The 20,150-nt window shown below is 36.6% G+C and overlaps 1 protein-coding gene across 1 annotated transcript in view; it reads right to left on the minus strand.

Annotated features, from left to right (window-relative positions):
* The window catches only part of LOC123498629 (BSD domain-containing protein 1-like), a 227,137-nt gene that overhangs the window by 70,405 nt on the left and 136,582 nt on the right, over positions 1-20,150 (minus strand). The window contains 1 exon segment of the mRNA XM_045245925.1: positions 18,608-18,895. Coding sequence (XP_045101860.1) covers positions 18,608-18,895 — 288 coding nt within the window.

Genomic DNA, 20,150 nt, shown 5'->3' on the forward strand with positions numbered 1-20,150 from the left:
AGGAAGTGGTGTCAGCAAAGAGTGTGCATAGTTTTAAAGAAAAATTGGATAAGTGTAGATATGGAGACAGAGCCACACGAGCATAAAGGCCAGGCCCTGTAAAGCTACAGCTAGGTAAATACACACACGCACGCACGCACATCACCTACAGAAACATAAAACACCACTTATAATACCTCCAAATATTATTCTCTTTAGAGTTTGTTAAACTAAATGTCAGTGATGACATGTTCAGTTTTGGCTATTATTATTATATATCTATTACAATTATTTCTTACTTTTTACATATTTAACTCAGCCTTTCAAATTTTCCAGATTATAAGGATTTCCGGATTATAAGGTTCCGGATTTAAGGACTATATATATATATATATATATATATATATATATATATATATATATATATATATATATATATATATATATATATATATATATATATATATATATATATATATATATATATATATATATATACAGGCAACCCTGTTTAACGAAGGGGTTACGTTCCTAAAAACACTTTGTTAAGCGAAACTGTTGTTTAACCGATTATAACAAGTTTAACCCCTGATTTAAACTTCCATTGAGAGTAAGCAAGCAAAGCAAGAGTGCATCATAGTACAGTAAAAGGTTTAATGAAAGTAAAAATTATGAAGTTAAACATTTAGGTAGTTTAATTTAAGTCATTATAATGTACACTAATGTATGTATGTACGTAACTTTATAATGTTGATGATCTTAACTTTATGAAGGGAGGGAGAGAGTGAAACGGGAAATACACTAACCGCCAACCTGTGGAATGTAAACAAAGTGCACATCATGGTACTGCATACAAAACTTATGTACCACTTTTCCACAAGGCTTTCCATTTTATCCATTGTAGAGTCACGAGTTCTGGTGGTTCTTTTAGCTTGCAAGGAAGATGAGGTCTCACTAGCCTTCTTAATAGAGTCTCTTGACTTGAAAATAGTAGACAGTAGATGGAGTCAAGCCATGGTGGGAAGCAATGTTATTAGTTTTCTGGCCTTTCTCTTGTCTGTGAATAATACCCAGCTTCACTTCGAGAGTAAGACACTTCCTGGTCTTCTTAGGAACGTTAGGCCACATTGCAGGGTGTTTTGGTGGTAAGTTGAACTAAGGAAGATGAGCTGCTGGTGACGCTGTTATGTTTTGACTGGGCAGTGAGTGGTGCGTGTGATCTTGATCTTGATCTTGATGCTACAGGTGACACAGAATTTCTTCTGAGTCAGGCCTTTGTATCGGCAGACCCTGTGTTGTCCACGAGAGGCTTGATCTTGATCTTTATTCTACAGATGTCTCAGGATTTCTCCTGAGGCAGGCCTTAGTACCAGCAGCTCCTGTTGTATTCAAAAGCCTGTCAGCTTGCATGATACAGTGGGGCTTTCAAATTTGGAAAAAAATTACCTGGATAAAACTTTGTTAAAGCAAGTTTGGTGTTCGTTAAACGAGCAGATGGTAGTAAAATGAAACCTTCGTTATAGCGAAATTTCGTTGTGTGAACCTTCGTTAAACGGGGGTTGCCTGTATATATATATATATATATATATATATATATATATATATATATATATATATATACATGTAACTCTTGATTTACACGTGTTTAATTTATACTTTTTTGTTAATACGCAACCGAAAAAATATTATAATGAATTAAATTTATGCGACCGGTTTGCTTATACTCGATTTGGCCAAACCGCATTTTCAAATTGAGCCTCAGACGCAATTTCAAACTGCCCGCCAGAGAGTTCCGCAGCTGGCCGATAGGTGGGAGTTCCGCTGCCATGGACGCACTCTTCTGCAACACAGTGATGCAAAAAGAATTTTCCAAGAAAAAGTGGCAGACCACCATGCTGCAGCTTTTCAAGAAAACACCAGTGGAAGATGTAGTACCAAAAGAGGATGTGGACAATCCCGTGGAAGCGGAGGAAGCAGAGGAAGCGCAGGTGGATGATGACGTCCTTCACTAAGAGGTGGACAGCAATGGCATGTGCTTGTAAGGGGTGAATTAAGACATTGGCATCCTGCGTATATTTTTTTACTAGTGTTTACTTTTATACTGTGGGGTTATTTTTGATAAGTGGATTTTTGAGGAAGTGGAAAAGCTCATACGGAGATGGTGACTGAGTGTGGTGTGAGTGGTGAAGATAGTGACGCAGTGAGTGTTGTGTATACGGATTCCTTTTTTTATTGTTTTCTCGTATTATTTTTTGCTTTCTCTTATTATTTCTTGCTTTTCCCTTTACTTTAGATACACTTCTAGTATTTAGAATGGTAAATAATAAAAACATGTTTATTCAGCCAAATAAATTGAGTATTTTGTACAAATTTTTTTGGACCACATCCCACATCCCTATTATCTATTGTTTCTTATGAGAATTACAAGTTTATTTTACGTGAATTTTGATATACGCAATGCCTCTTGGAACACATCTATCGTGTAAATCGAGTTACCTGTATATATATTTATGTATTTACCTAATTGTATTTACCTAATTGTAACATACGGGAAAGGAGCTATGCTCGTACTGTCCCGTCTCCATATCTACTAATGTCCAGCTTTTTCTTAAAATCATGAATATTCCTTGCGTTGACCACTTCCACGTCTAAACTATTCCATGCTTCCACCCTTCTATGAGGGAAGCTATATTTTTTCACATCTCTCCTATAAGTGGCCATTTTTAGTTTTTTCCCATGCCCTCTCGACACTCTTTCATTCCACATACACAGATCTTCCCTATCCGTTTTTTCCATGCCAATCATCACTCTGTATATTGCTATCAGGTCTCCCTTTCTTCTGTTTTCCAGGGTCGGAAGTTGCATTCTGTTCAGTCTGTCTTCATAAGTCAAATCTCTTAAGGGGAGAGTCCGGTTTGGAGACCCAAAAATATAAAAAAAGACTTTTGTGAAAAAATATATTTGGTAGGTATACATTTTGGCAACTATCTCGCAAAGATTTAAAAGGAAACTTGCGATAGTTTCCTTTAAATCCGTTTAAAGGTCCCGCTCAACCACGTGCAGCAGCTGTGCGTTTGTTTACATCAGCAGAGTAAGTTTTTTCCACCCAATTCTACGAAAAATGCTAAAATCTGAACTTTTTGTGTGTGGATATGATATGGCAAGACTGACGACGAGTCTGTGTGGTATCAGTGTTCGTGGGTCGGTCACAGGGCTCAGTGCTCGTAGCTACAGTCACGCCAGGATGCTGCGCTATTTTCGCGACCTCTCTCAGCCCATATCTCAAAACATAAGTTATTCCCCTTCTAACGTTAACCTTGGAGCCAGTTTTAGCTTGATTTCAATGAAACAAAGACTAAAAGGCAGAGGAATACTTTCTCTTCAAATCATCGTCGCTGTTTTTTTATATATGTCTGGTTTAATTTTATATTAATATTTTTGGTCAAAAAGGCAAAAACACATTTAAAAAAAATCATAAAACAAATTTAAAAGCTGAAATGAAAAATCTAACGACGAAGAAACATTTCATATTATAACGTCTCTAAGTCACAGAAAAATGAAGGTTGTGGGGCCAATAATAACGACGGAGATTCGCTTTTAAATTTTCGTTGTAGTTGTAGTTGGAGGGGGGGGAGGGGGACAAGAATGGGGGTCAATGTCTAATGTTGATGTAAATGATGCCAATACTTCACAACATAAAAATCAGAGCGATTCATGCATATTTACCGGAGATATGGCACCCCCGATCTAAACCGGACTCTCCCCTTAAGTCAGGCACCATTTTTGTTGCAGCCCTCTGTACTTTCTCTAGTTTCCTTATGTGTTTCTTTAAGTTCGGAGCCCACTGTATTGTTGCATATTCAAGCCTTGGTCTTATCATTGCAGTAATTATTTTCTTCATCATTTCTTCATCTAAATATACGAACGCCACTCTTATGTTCCTCAATAAGTTCAATACTTCTCCAATTATTTTGTTTATATGTCTCTCTGGCGATAGGTCATTGGTAATTGTCACCCCAAGGTCTTTTTCTTCATGACTGGTTTTATGTCTTCATTTCCTATCTTGTACATACTCCTGATTCTTCTTTCACTCTTGCCAAACTCTAATTTCTTGCATTTTGTCGTGTTGAACTCCATTTGCCATGTACAACTCCATTTCCATATTCTGTCCAAGTCTTCCTGGAGTAGTTCGCAATCTTTGTCACATCTCACTTTTCTTAACAATTTTGCATCGCCTGCAAATAGGCTCACATAACTGGACACCCCATCCACCATGTCATTTATGTAGACCGCAAACATTACTGGTGCCAACACTGATCCCTGTGGGACTCCACTCTCCACCAAGCCCCATTCTGATGGTCTGTCCTTAATTATTGTTCTCATTTCTCTTCCTACCAAAAGTCTTCCATCCATTTTAGTAAACTGCCATGCACTCCTCCTACCATTTCAAGTTTCCAGATCAGTCTCCGTGTGGTACCTTATCAAAGGCCTTTTTTAAATCCAGATATATTCCATCAGCCCAACCATCTCTTTCCTGTATTACATCTATCACCCTCGAATAGTAACATATCAGGTTTGTCGTGCATGAACACCCTTTTCTAAAACCAAATTGACACTCACAAAGTATGTCATTTTTCTCCAAGAAGTCTGTCCATCTATTCTTCACCACCCTCTCACACATCTTAGCTACCACACTTGTAAGTGACACTGGTCTATAGTTCAATGGGTCTCTCTTGTTACCTGATTTATAAATTGGGACAATGTTAGCTCTTTTCCAGTCTTGGGGCACTACACCTTCCCTTAATGAGGCATCAATTACTTCACAAACTTTTTCTGCCAGTTGCTCCCTGCATTCTCTTAAAATCCATCCTGATACCCCATCAGGTCCCACAGCTTTTCTCACTTCTAAACTCCCCATCATATTCTTGATCTCCTCCACAGTTACTTGAAACTCCTTCATAATCCCTTTCTGTTCCATTACCAGTGGTTTGTCAAAAGCAGTCTCCTTTGTGAATACCTTCCGAAAGCATCCATTCATAACCTCTGCCATTTCCCTGGGATCCTCACTGCAAACTCCATTTACTTCTAAACTTTCAATACTTTCTATTTTTGATGTTGTTGTTCACATGTCTGTAAAAAAGCCTTGGTTGGTCTTTACATTTATCAATTATATCCTTTTCTTGTTTCTTTCTTTCTTCTCTTCTAATCAACACATATTCATTTCTTGCTCTTTGTAACTTTCCCACTGCTTAATCCGTCTTTTCCTTCTCCACCTCTTCCATGCATCCTCTTTTCTTGTTCTAGCCTTTTCACATCTATCGTTAAACCAGTCCTGCTTTCCAACTTCTATGTTGTCTTATTGGTACAAATTTTTCTCACCTTCTTTGTATATTTTTATAAATTCCTTCCACTTTTCATTTGCTCCTTAGCACTCTTGAATTTCATCCAATTTGTCTCTTGAAAGAATTTCTTTAGGTTTCCAAAATCTGTCTTGGCATAATTCCATCTTCCCACTTTATATTCTTCATTTCTTCTAGATTTCTCTTCATCTATCACCTTGAACTCCAAAACTGCATGATCACTCTTTGCTAAAGGGCACTCCACCCTCATCTCCTCAATGACCATTGGCTCTGTACTAAAGACCAAGTCCAGTCTTGACGATGCTCCTCTCCTCCAAACCTAGTATCTTCTTTGACCCACTGAGTTAACACATTTTCCATTGCCAGTGTCAATAGTGTATTTCCCATGTTGTCTCTGATCCCTCCATTGACCAGTCCTCCCAACACACCTCTTTACAATTAAAATCTCCCATCATTATAGTTTGTTCACAGCCACCCAACATTTCTTCCAGACATGTTCCTGTATCTCTTATCATTTCTTCATATTCCTGTACTGACCATGCATTTGTCTTAGGTGGTACATACACCACTATGTAGTGCCTCTTTTTTCCTTCATTAGTTTCTGCTCTGATCTTTAGCACTTCTGCCTTTCCCATACCTTCTTTCACTTGATCCACCTTTATATCTTTTTAACCAGCAACATCACTCCTCCTCCCATCTTACCTACTCTATTTCTTTTCCAAACATTATATTTCCTTCTCCAACCATCATCAGGTCTTCTCCTCTCTCAGTTTTGTTTCAGTAAGACCCACAATATCTGGGTTCTTATCCTCAAGTAATCGTTGAGTTCTAAAATCCCGATATCACTCCATTTATGTTGGAATACATTACATTCCGCTCATACGTAAGTTTCTTTAGTCCTTTCTTACAGTACTTTTCTGGGTTATGAACCACTTCCTCAGTCTCATATTCAAGATTCTCCAGAAAACTCTTTCTTCTCCTCTTCTGTCCTCTCTTCATTTTTTTCAAAGCCTCCTTTCTCAACTCATTTAACATTTCTCTTTCCTTTTCCCGAGATCTCTTCTCAACCAAATCTTCCTTGTTGTTTCCTGTGTGTGTGTGTGTGTGTGTGTGTGTGTATATATATATATATATATATATATATATATATATATATATATATATATATATATATATATATATATATATATATATATATATATATATATATATATATATATATATATATATATATATATATATATATATATATATATATATATATATATATATATATATATATATATATATATATATATATATATATATATATATATATATATATATATATATATATATATATATATATATATATATATATATATATATATATATATATATATATATATATATATATATATATATATATATATATATATATATATATATATATATATATATATATATATATATATATATATATATATATATATATATATATATATATATATATATATATATATATATATATATAGATAGACAGATAGATAGATAGATAGATATACATATATCATATATATATATATATATATATATATATATATATATATATATATATATATATATATATATATATATATATATATATATATATATATATATATATATATATATATATATATATATATATATATATATATATATATATATATATATATATATATATATATATATATATATATATATATATATATATATATATATATATATATATATATATATATATATATATATATATATATATATATATATATATATATATATATATATATATATATATATATATATATATATATATATATATATATATATATATATATATATATATATATATATATATATATATATATATATATATATATATATATATATATAGATAGATAGATAGATAGATAGATAGATAGATAGATATATATATATATATATATATATATATATATATATATATATATATATATATATATATATATATATATATATATATATATATATATATATATATATACAGTAATACTCCATTTAACCAACAGGATAGGGATGTCAAAGCTGTTCGTAGTTTAAAATTCGTTAGCGGATGTAATTTTCCCATAGGAAATAATGGAAATAGGGGGGATGTGTTCTGGGCTGGTCCCCAACATACCACATAGGTTAAAAAAAAAAAATTACATATACGTTTGGCAGCACTACTTTTATGATGTCATATGAGTCATTGGAAGTTAGAGGAACTACGTACAAATTCTCTCACATTTCAAGATTTATGTTCACAAACAACATTTCTACTAGCTTTTACAAACCTTTCAAGAAAGGATTGTTTTGTAATGCATAAAGTAAAATCTTACATGGAATACCAAAAAATAAAGCAGAGATGAGATCAGTCACAGACGAACCAGGAGACTCGCGGTGACTCAGCCGCTTCTTCTTCTTCTTGTAACCCTATACGTTCATACCATGAGGATAACCTGACACTGTGTGATAGTGAATTATTAATGAAATACCGCGGTATTTCATTAATAATTCACTATCACTCAATGCCACGGAGTCAAGGTTATCCTCACGGCATGAGCGTATATGAATACTAAGATATGATATCCTTTATAGCAGGCAATAGAGGAGTGAAAACAAATATCATGGGGAAAGACAACACGCCAAGCTAAAAGGGTCACAAGAAGAAGAAGAAGCGGCTGAGTCACCGCGAGTCTCCCGCTTCATCTGTGGCTGATCTCATCTCTGCTTTATTTTTTGGTATTCCATGTAAGATTTCACTTTATGCATTACAAAACAATCCTTTCTTGGGAGCAAGGTTTGTAAAAAGCTAATAGAAATGTTGTTTTGTGAACATGAATGCATATATAAGACAGTAACAACACCTCGAGAGGTGGTGTTCCCAGCAACCTCAGAGCAACCTGATAGCAACCTTGTCACTGTCCCTCCAAGCGTTCATGGATGCCATTTCACTGCAGGAGGTTGCTCTGATATTGTTAAAGAATCTTGGATCCAGCTCCAGGAGCGCTAGAGACAGAGGCGGGAAGCCACCCAATCACAGCGAAGCTATCGCGTTCAGTCCCTCACCTGGCAAACTCAAACCCAGAAAATTCGCTAAAACGGATGTGGTTGTATGTTATGCGGACTTTTTGGTCTAACTTTATATAGTACGTTAAACCGGAAATTTATTAGACGAACGTTCGTTAAGCGGAGTATTACTGTATATTTATTTTTTATTTATACCATTTGGGCTTTTCACGGGAATTTATGGGCTAAAGAGGGTACTTTTTTGGGGTACCTCCTATCTCAAAGCCCACCCCCTAGGAAACCATTGCCCCGAGTAAGGAAGCCCAACCTACACTTGGACCGTGGACAGGATTCGAACCCGTGCGCTTGGAGACCTCGCGGACCCCAAAACTTGCACGGTTCCACTGTACCACGGCAGCACCACGGCAGCCCTCAAATATATATATATATATATATATATGTATACAGACAATCCCCGCTTCACAAAGAGGTTAAGTTTAAAAAAAAATCCTTCGTTAAGCGAACCTATTATAACAAGTTTGACCACTGACTTGAACTTCCATTGAGAGTAAACAAAGCGAGAGTGCATCATAGTACAGTAAAAGGTTTAATGAAAGTAAAAATTATGAAGTTAAACATTTAGGCAGTTTAATTTAAGTCATTATAATGTACACTAATGTATGTATGTACATAACTTTATAATGTTGATGATCTTAAATTTATGAAGGGAGGGAGACTGAAACGGGAAAGATACTAACTGACAACCTGTGGAATGTAAACAAGCGGCGCATCATTGTATTACATACAAAACTTATGTACCACATTTCCACAAGTCTTTCCATTTTATCCACTGCAGAGTCACGAGTTCAGGTGATTCTTTTAGCTTGCAAGAAAGATACGGTTTCACCAGCCTTCTTAATAGAGTCTGCTGACTTGAAAATAGTAGACACAGTAGATAGAGTCAAGATGGTGGCGAGCAATGCTATTAGTTTTCTCGCCTTTCGTGTCTGTGAATAATATCCAGCTTTACTTCGAGAGTAAGAGACTTCCTGGTCTTCTTAGCAACACTAGACAACACTGCAGGGCGTTTTGGTGGTAAATTGAGCAAGGAAAGACGAGCTGGTGCTGACAATTGTTTTGAACAGGGATTATGAGTGGTGTGTGTGTTGTCCATGAGAGGCGCTGGTGTATTCAAAACCCTGTCAGCTTGTGTGATACGGCGGGCTTTCCAAACTTGGAAAAAATTACCTTGATAAAACTTCGTTAAAGCGAGTTAGGTGTTCGTTTAATGAACAGATGGTAGTAAAGTGAAATCTTCGTTGTAGTGAAATTTCGTTGTGTGAACCTTCGTTAAGCGAGGTTTCCATATACAGGTGTCCCTCGGTTAACGATCGACTACTTAACGATATTTCGCTCATACGATCCCTCCAAATTAATCCCTATTTTTTGGTTAACGATCGCCAAAATTCGGTTAACGATCGGATTGACCAATCGCAATCGCGATCGCAATCGCGATCGCAGCGCCTCCATCCACCCGCGGCCCGTGCAGTAAACACACCACAGTCTTTCCCGCTGTTTTGATTGTGCAACAACAACTCTATCACGCCGCTCTAAACTTCTTTTTGTGCTTATTTGTGATCAAGTGAACTTAGTGATGGCTTCCAAGCGACCCAACGATTGTTCTCCACCGGGAGATAAGGCTAAAAATCGAGAAAGAGCATTGGCCTTGATATTAAGTTGAACATTGTGACTCGTCATGAGGGTGGTGAAGGGTAAACTCTATTGCTCGTGCCCTTGGTTTATCTCAATCAACTGTATCAACAGTTCTCCAGAAAAAGTACAAGTGAAGCAGCAGGCCAACCAAGTCACAAACCTGCACAAACACACAACAACTCGTAACAGGGAACCGATTATGGAAAAATTGGAACGTTTGTTGAGGCTATGGATTGAAGACCACACACACCGCCGCATGCCTCTTTCTACCCAACTCGTTACTACTAAGGCACTGAGCCTGTGGGAGGACCTGAAACCAGAATTCAACATAGGCGAGACAGTGTCCTTCAAGGCCAGTAAGGGGTGGTTTGAACGTTTCAAACATCGTGGGAGTCTACACAACCTCAAGGTTAGTGGGAGGCAGCGAGTTCGATCAACTCCGCTGCAAACGCCTTCAAGCCTTTGCTTAAAGAGCGCATCGAGGAAGGAGGTTATTCAGCCAAGCAGGTTCTAAACTTTGACGAGACAGGCCTGTATTGGAAGAAGATGTCATCGAGAACGTTTATAGCAAAGGAGGAGAAGTCGGCACCAGGATTCAAGGCATCTAAAGACAGGTTAACATTATTGGTGGGGGGGAATGCCGCTGGTGATCTTAAGCTTAAACCATGCCTTATTTACCATTCCCAAAACCCAAGAGCTCTGTCTGGCTATATTAAGGAATATTTGCCCGTAGTATGGAAGGCAAACAAAAGGGTGGATGACGACTGTTATCATGCAAAGTTACGTGACAGGATACCTCTCCAAATTCCTAAAAGAATATGCTGCCCAAAACAACATTGCTAACAGATTTCTCTTGCTGTGTGACAACGCCCCAGCCACCCAGAGAGCATGAATGACTGGGCAGATAATATTGAGGTCATGTTTATGCCCCAAACACAACTGCCCTCATCCAGCCGATGGACCAAGGAGTCATCGCTACTTTCAAGGCCTATTACCAGCGGCGCACCATGAAACAGCTGTTGGCCTGCATTGACACCCCTGACAAGCCGACCATGAAACAATTTTGGAAGGATTATAACATTAAAAGGGATCGACAACATCGACGAGTCATGGAAGGAGGTGTCCAAGTCGGCAATGAATGGATGTTGGCGTAATTTGTGGCCTGAGTGCGTGGAACGTAAACAGGAAGTCCCTGTCGATGTTACAGCAGTAAGGAAAGACATCGCTCATATCTCCCATAAGGCAGGCTTCAATGAGGTGGACGAGAATGACGACAAGAACTGCTGGACAGTCATTCTGAGCCTCTCTCCAACGACGACCTCATGGAGTTGGAGAAACAAAATACTTTGGAGGAAATGGAGGAGGACAAGGAGCCTGAAAGAACCCTCTCCGTCAAGATTTTCGAGGAGATTTTAATCATATTAACCAGGCCATACATCTTCTCCAGGAGAATGACCCCAACCCAAACCGAAGTAATGGCGTGACTAATGCTATAGAAAATGACATGAAAGTGTATAAAGAACTATTTGAGGCAAAGAAAAGGATGGCAAAACAGACAGTCATCTCATCTTTCTTCAAACCACTCACCGCCCAAGCAACCCCATCCACATCCCAAGCAACCCCATCTACCGATCAAGCAACTCCATCCACCTCCCAAGCTACCCCATCCACCTCAAAAGCAATCCCATCTACTTCCATAGGAGTCATCTCGTCAGACTTCAAAGTTCGTCCTGCTACCTCGAAAAACTCCACCCACTTCCAAAACAACTCCATCCACCTCCAAAACAACTCCACCCACATCCAATCTATCCTTCACATCCACCGTAACCTTGAGTGACGATGAGGAGAGCCTGGATGACCCACCCCCACTGGAAAACGTATTCTCTCAAGAATTTGAAGGGTTTGAAGCAGCTGACCGAGTTTGGGTCGGGTGTGGGCATGATGAGATTTAATCCTCCAAGGCCCTGTGTCCCCTCGGGGGGCACAAAACAACACACTACGCATATCACATCCACTCCTCAAGGTAAGTACTACCAATTCTAAAGGTGTAAATAACAACTAACAACATAGAAAGTGTCGCTTATTTACGCATCGCGAAATACATGTATGTAGTTGATAATTTCAAATCCCTCAGTTAGCGATCGTTTCGGTTAGCGATCTGTTTTTGGGAAACGTAACCCTATCGTTAACCAAGGATACCTGTATATATATATATATATATATATATATACACACACACACACACACACACACACACACACACACATATATATATATATATATATATATATATATATATATATATATATATATATATATATATATATATATATATATATATATATATATATATATATATATATATATATATATATATATATATATATATATATATATATATATATATATATATATATATATATATATATATATATATATATATATATATATATATATATATATATATATATATATATATATATATATATATATATATATATATATATATATATATATATACAGGCAACCCCGCTTAAGGGGTTACGTTCCTAAAAACACTTCGTTAAGCGAAACTTCGTTAAGTGAACCGATTATAACAAGTTTAACCCCTGATCTGAACTTCCATTGAGAGTAAGCAAAGCGAGAGTGCATCATAGTACAGTGAAAGGTTTAATGAAAGTAAAAATTATGAAGTTAAACATTTAGGTAGTTTAATTTAAGTCATTATAATGTACACTAATGTATGTATGTACGTAACTTTATAATGTTGATGATCTTAACTTTATCAAGGGAGGGAGAGTGAAACGGGAAATACACTAACCAGCAACCTGTGGAATGTAAACAAAGTGCGCATCATGGTACCGCATATAAAACTTATGTACCACATTTCCACAAGGCTTTCCGTTTTATCCATTGTAGAGTCACGAGTTCAGGTGGTTCTTTTAGCTTTCAAGGAAGATGCGGCCTCACCAGCCTTCTTAATAGAGTCTGGTGACTTGCTGATGGAGCAAAGATGGTGGCAAGCAATGTTATTAGTTTTCTGGCCTCTCTCTTGTCTGTGAATAATACCCAGCTTCACTTCGAGAGTAAGACACTCCCTGGTCTTCTTAGGAACGTTAGGCCACATTGCAGGGCGTTTTGGTGGTAAGTTGAACTAGGGAAGATGAGCTGCTGGTGACGCTGTTATGTTTTGACTGGGGAGTGAGTGGTGCGCGTGATCTTGATCTTGATGCTACAGGTGACGCAGAATTTCTTCTGAGTCAGGCCTTTATATCTGCAGCGCCTGTGTTGTCCACAAGAGGCTTGATCTTGATCTTTATTCTACAGGTATCTCAGGATTTCTCCTGAGGCAGGACTTAGTACCAGCAGCTCCTGGTGTATTCAAAAGCCTGTCAGCTTGCATGATATGGTGGGGCTTTCAAATTTGGAAAAAATTACCTGGATAAAACTTTGTTAAATCGAGTTTGGTGTTCGTTAAACAAGCAGATGGTAGTAAAACGAAACCTTCGTTGTAGCGAAATTTCGTTGTGTGAACCTTCGTTAAACGGGAGTTGCCTATACTATATATATATATATATATATATATATATATATATATATATATATATATATATATATATATATATATATATATAAACTTCTAACAAATGCATGACTATTGTTTATATACCTATATTATTAGAACTATAATGTATAAATATGAATTCTGAGAAAAAAAACAGGTATCTCTATATTTCCACTATGTCCTACCCAACCACCAGCACTTTCTGCTGGGTTGATATGTAGATGAAAATAAAATGCTCTGGTTTTAGTTTCCATTTCAAAGGAACTTCTTTACATACTCAAGTTAATTATGTACATTTAACTTTCATTAAATTCTTCAACTATTCCATTCTCTTTATTGGCTGAAAATCAGGTTAGATTTTAAATTGTTTCTGTTCCTCTTATGAGTATTTTAAAGATTTAATATTATAAATAACTGTCACCTATAATAATATTTGATTTATTATTATGAGTAAATATCATCTACGATATTGTGAACATCTATCAATAACAAGTTCATGTCACTTTCATTCATGATATATATTGCCTTGTCAATTGAAGACATGAAACTTTATGTGAACAAATAAAAAGTCAAGGGCAACATTGTTTCCTTTCCCTCTATTCCAGTGAACATGGTCTAGGGGAAGTCTTGCACCACATTGGTTAATGCTAATGTTTTCTACTAATTTATTCAATCTAGAATATTTGAGAGTGAAATTGCTTTGAGGGAGATCACATTGCCAAGGTAATTTTGAAATCTGTCATATTTACCATGTCAATTTAAAGGAAAACTTACAACACTGTGGTTCTAAACCACAGTTGACCAACTAAAAACATACCACAGAAGAGGCTAGTTGTGGTTAAATGTAACTTTCATTTGTTAATCTAAACAAATTTTAATTCTTATAATAAACATCAGTATCTGATTGGTGTGCAATCTGGTTATGGTTTGTGTTTGAAGGACTAAAAGAAGTTTCTTCAGTAAATACAAAGTACTAAACACCTACCGAAATGATAATTTACTCTCAGCGAGGTCTAATAGCACTAGTTCAGGGGGTGCTAAGAACTCTCCATTAAAGCTAGTTGTAATCTCACTGAACATTTCCCTTTGTGTCTCACAACTCAAGCGGGCAGTCATAACCTGCCCTCTAAAGACAACTCTCCTACTTCTCATAAAACTACATAAACTTACGACACAGACACCCTTCACTTAAAATAAAAAATTAAAAAAATGGCAACTCCACATCCAGCCTCAGAGTTCTCTTCTGGGTAGGGGACCAGAAATGTTCCAAAGTCGGACTGCTCTCTTGTTGGTAACCCAAAATGTCTTGACACCTCCCTCAGCTTTTTCTTTATTAACTTCTGCAACATTTGCAGATCTAATTTTCAATCTGTAGAACACCACATCTCTTCTACTAAACCTCATCTTCTTTTCCTTACTGAAACACACCTGCCTGAGGCAACTGACAGTAACCTCTTTTCTGTTTCCTCTTACTTTCTCAATTCTCATTTTCATTCCAAAGCTGGTTGTTGTGTCTATGTGCACAACGACTTAACTTATTCTAGTGCCCATGCTCTTGAATCTTTAGAGTTTTCCACCACCTGGCTTCAACTCAACAGTCACTCTCTAACTAAATTCATCTGTGCTGTCTCTCTCCCCTAACTCCTCTGACTACAGCAAATTCTTTGACTATTTAACTTCCAAAGTGGAACACATTCTGTCCCTCTACCCTTTCGTGGAGATCTCCGTCCTTGGAGATTTCAATGTTCACCACCGGCTTTGGCTTTCCTTTTCCTTCACTGACCATCCTGGTGAACTAGCCCTCAGCTTTGCTATCCTCCATGACCTAGAACAACTGGTACAACACCCTATTCGCATCCCTGACCATCTTGGAGATATGCCCAACATTCTTGATCTTTTCTTCACCTCTAATCCTTATGCTTATGCTGTTACCCCATCTTCTTCATTGGGCTCTTCCGATCACAATCTCATTTTTGTATCTTGTCCTATTTCTCCAATCTCTCCTCAGGATCCCCCAAAGCGGAGGTGCCTCTGGCATTTCACCTCTGCCAGATGGGGGGACCTGAGGAGGTATTATGCTGATTTTAACTGGAATGATTACTGTTTTCTTGTCAGAGACCCATCTCTGTGTGCTGAACGCATAACGGAGGTGATAGTGTCTGGCATGGAGACATACATTCCTCATTCTTTTTCTCAACCTAAACCTTCTAAACCTTGGTTTAACACAGCCTGTTCTCGTGCTATACTTGATAGAGAGGTTGCCCACAAAAGGTACTTGAGTCTTCCATTTGCAGAATCTCATGCACTTTATATTTCTGCCCAGAATCATGCCAAGTCTGTTCTTCAACTTACCAAACACTCCTTCATAAATAGAAAATGTCAAAATCTTTCAAGGTCTAACTCCTCTCATGACTTGTGGCATTTGGCCTAAAACATCTCCAATAACTTTACTTCTTCATCTTTCCATCCTTATTTGATCCTGATGCCACCAGTGCCATCTCATCTGTCTCTAAAGTTGAACTCTTCTCTCAAACCTTTGATAAAAACTCCACCTTGGATGATTCTGGGCTTGTCCCTCCCTCTCCTCCTCCTTCTGACTATTTCATGTTTTCAATCAAAATTCTTAGTAATGATGTTTTCCATGCCCTCGCTGGCCTAAACCCTCGGAAGGCTTATGGACCTGATGGGGTCCCTCCTACTGTTCTCAAAAACTATGCTTCTGTGTTTGCACCTTGCCTGGCTAAACTCTTTCAACTATGCCTATCAACTTTTACCATTCCTTCTTGCTGGAAGTTTGCCTACATTCAGCCTGTTCCTAAAAAGGATGACTGTTATAATCCCTCAAACTACTATCCTTTAGCTTTAATCTCTTGTTTGTCTAAAGTTTTTTTTTTTATCTATCCTCAATAGAAGGACTCTTCGACATCTGTCACTCTACAATTTTCTATCTGATCGCCAGTATGGCTTCCGTCAAGGTTGCTTTACTGGTGATCTTTTGGTGTTCCTTATTAAGTCCTCTTTTAAAGATTTTGGTGAAACTTTTGCTGTAGCATTAGACATGTCAAAAGCTTTTGAGAGAGTCTGGCACAAAGCTTTGATTTCCAAACTGCCCTCCTATGGTTTCAATCCTTCTCTCTGCAACTTTATCTCAAGTTTCCATTCCAACCGTTCTATTGCAGCCGTGGTAGACAGTCACTGTTCTTCTAAATTCATTAACAATAGTGTTCCTCATGGTTCTGTCATATCACCCACTCTCTTTCTATTATTCATTAATGACCTGACCAAACTTCTTGCCCTATCTACTCCTACGCATATGATACCACCCTATATCTTTCCACATCCTTTCAGAGACGACCAACCCTTCAGGAAGTCAACAGATCATGCAGTGACGCCACAGAGCACCTGACTTCTGATCACTCTAAGATTTCTGATTGGGGCAGAGAAAACTTAGTTGTTTTCAATACCTCAAAAACTCAATTCCTCCATCTATCAACTTGACATAACCTTCCAGACAACTATCCCCTCTTTTTCAATAACACTCAACTGTTTCCCTCTCCCACACTGAATATCCTTGGTCTGTCCTTCACTCATAATCTTAACTGGAAACTTCACATCTCATCTCTTGCTAAAACAGCTTCTATGAAGTTAGGCATTCTGCGGCGTTTTTCTCACCCCTCTAACTGCTAACTCCGTACAAGGGCCTTATCCATCCTTGTATGGAGTATTCTTTGCATGTTGGGTGAGAGGAGGGGGGGGGTTCCACTCATACAGCTTCATTAGATAAGGTGGAATCAAAAGCTTTTCATCTCATCAACTCTCCTCCTCTGACTGGCTGTCTTCAGCCTCTTTCTCACCACCGAAATGTTGCATTTCTTTCTATCTTTTCATTGCTATTTTCAAGCTAACTGTTCTACTGATCTTGCTAACAGCATGTCTCCCTTCCTCCTGCAGCCTTGCTTCATAAGGCTTTCTTCTTCCTCTCATCCCTATTTTGTCCAACCCTCTAATACAAGAGTTAACCAGTATTCTCAACCATTCATACCTTTCAGTGGTAAATTCTGGAACTCCCTGCCTGCTTCTGTATTTCCATATTCCTACAACTAAACTTCTTTTAAGAGAGAGGTGTCAATACATTTGTACCAGGCTTTTGACTAATTCTTTTGAAACTTTTTTTTGGAGACTGCAATTCCAGTGGGCCTTTTTTTTCTAATATTTTTTTTGCCCTTGGCAGTTCTCCCTCCTACATAAAAAAAAAAGAAAGAAAAAAAACGTAACGATCTTCCTGTATCTCCTTGTTTTACCTCAACTTTATCTACCAAAAATATATTAACTATGTACACATTATTTCTTATTATAAGTGCAATTCCTAATCAAGTGCTATACACTATACAGATGGATCATAACTATAGGAAAAAATATGGTAATTCCAAAATACTAAAAAAAAAAAAAAACTAATTTTACAATGCATGTACCTGATTATGATTCAGACTATGTTACCAGATGTTATTGCCATTCAGCATATTCCCTTGAATTAACTAGATGGAAGAGGGATAATAGAGAGGAGATCCATAAAATGGGTGCATTTATATCATAAAAAAGCAGTGTATTGCCAAAGCCTAAGCCTAAAAAATAAAAGAATGCCTTAGAGAAAAAGCAATAAGATCAATGTGGTTTACAAAATCCCGAAAATGCAATTACAATTTCAAATCACCAGTAAGGAGAATACTATCACTATGATAAAGCCTTGAAGGATATACTTATACAACAGTCCGATGCAAAATGGTATTCATTACACATTTTCTTCCTACTCTCCAATATGATAATTTTTCCTAGTGTGTAGATTGCAAATTTTTATGCGGTCAAAATGAGTTGCACTTCAAAAAGAGAACTAGGACCAGCACTCATTCTATGATGTGGATGGCATTTCATTAAAAATATTTACCTGTTGATGAGGGTGAGGGCTTACTGGATGTCTCTGAAGTTTTACTTAAATCCACTTTCAACTCTTCTAATAATTTTATGCCAGTATTTGACTGAATTTCAGACGGAACTGAATTTTTCTTTGAAGAAATAGATGCTTCCTTATCTGATGGCATTTGAGTTTTATCACACACTGTACTGTCAGTACCAGACTTTTTTCTGTTATTCTCTTCACATTCTCTCTCGTAGTCTTCTAGGAGCTGGGCTTGTACCTCCTCTGGAATTTCTACGTCTCCTCCAAAGTCCTCATCTGCATGGGGCACCAGCACACCAGCTAATATTACTTCCTCACATAATAAGAACAATAGCTACTTAACAGCTGCATTAAAATACTAGGCAAAGTAAATGAAGCTTTATTGAGGCTTCAACAGTAAATGGCAACAGTAGTATAAAGTGCATAATGCAAGCTGCCAAGCTGTTAGAAATAAGTAAAGTACTAGAGCAGAGCTGCAATACAGAAATAATAAATACAACCTATGGCACACATACAAGGGAAAAATACCATGAAAATAAAAGAGAAACATGTAGAAAATGTGTAGATTTTTAAGATCTGTAACAAAATTACATCAGATGAAGTTATCCACTTATAATATGTTTTTATGCATTTGAAATCCCCAGTATATTAAGCTTTCAGTGCCCATCCCCCAAAACTTTACTCCTGAATGGCATTTACTAAAATTTGGTTTGTCTTTCTCTTATCATATTTAATGATGTTTAAAATACCTATGTAACACTCTGATAATAAAAATGCTGAATATTCTTAACATTTCTTAGTGTATCACAAGACTAAATAATAATAAAAAAAAATATATATATATATATATATATATATATATATATATATATATATATATATATATATATATATATATATAAGAATCTCTAATTAGCATCAGTATTCCTCAAAAATGTGCTTTAATATGAATTATTATGACTGATTTAACCAAGCCTTGTAGCATCCCTGAGCTCATCATAGGTGGCAAATATTGGGCTCAGCAAAATCCCCCTGATGCTTTCTCTGTGATGTAAGCACACATACCTAGTACAACAGGTACAATTCTCAATTCTATTTGTTGTATTTAAAAATGGTAACAGCAACTCTGCATTTGTTTGGCAACAAGTGCAGTGAGAATATGTATATGGTTGATTTTAGAAGGGAAGTCACTCCAATGATTGTTAAGTTTTTGTAGTCTAAAACTTTCATAAGACACCAAGTTTTAAGCCCATATCACAAAATTGATATACAAAATATAAAAAACCCAAATCTTATCTTTTAGTAAGAGTTAGAAAACACTTTTCAAAATGTTATGTCTATCACAAATACTACATTCCTTTATGATTCTTTTTTACTTCAATTTCATAATTTGAACTTTATTAATTTTTTACTGTATATACTGCATATTGTCATAAAATTGCCTTTGTCAAACATGAAATTACAAATACCAAAGTCCCAACTTCAGAAATAAGAAAAAAAAAAAATCTAAAAATCTAACAACGCTATGCAG

The sequence above is a fragment of the Portunus trituberculatus genome, chromosome 48 (assembly GCF_017591435.1).
Source record: "Portunus trituberculatus isolate SZX2019 chromosome 48, ASM1759143v1, whole genome shotgun sequence".
NCBI lineage: Eukaryota > Metazoa > Arthropoda > Malacostraca > Decapoda > Portunidae > Portunus > Portunus trituberculatus.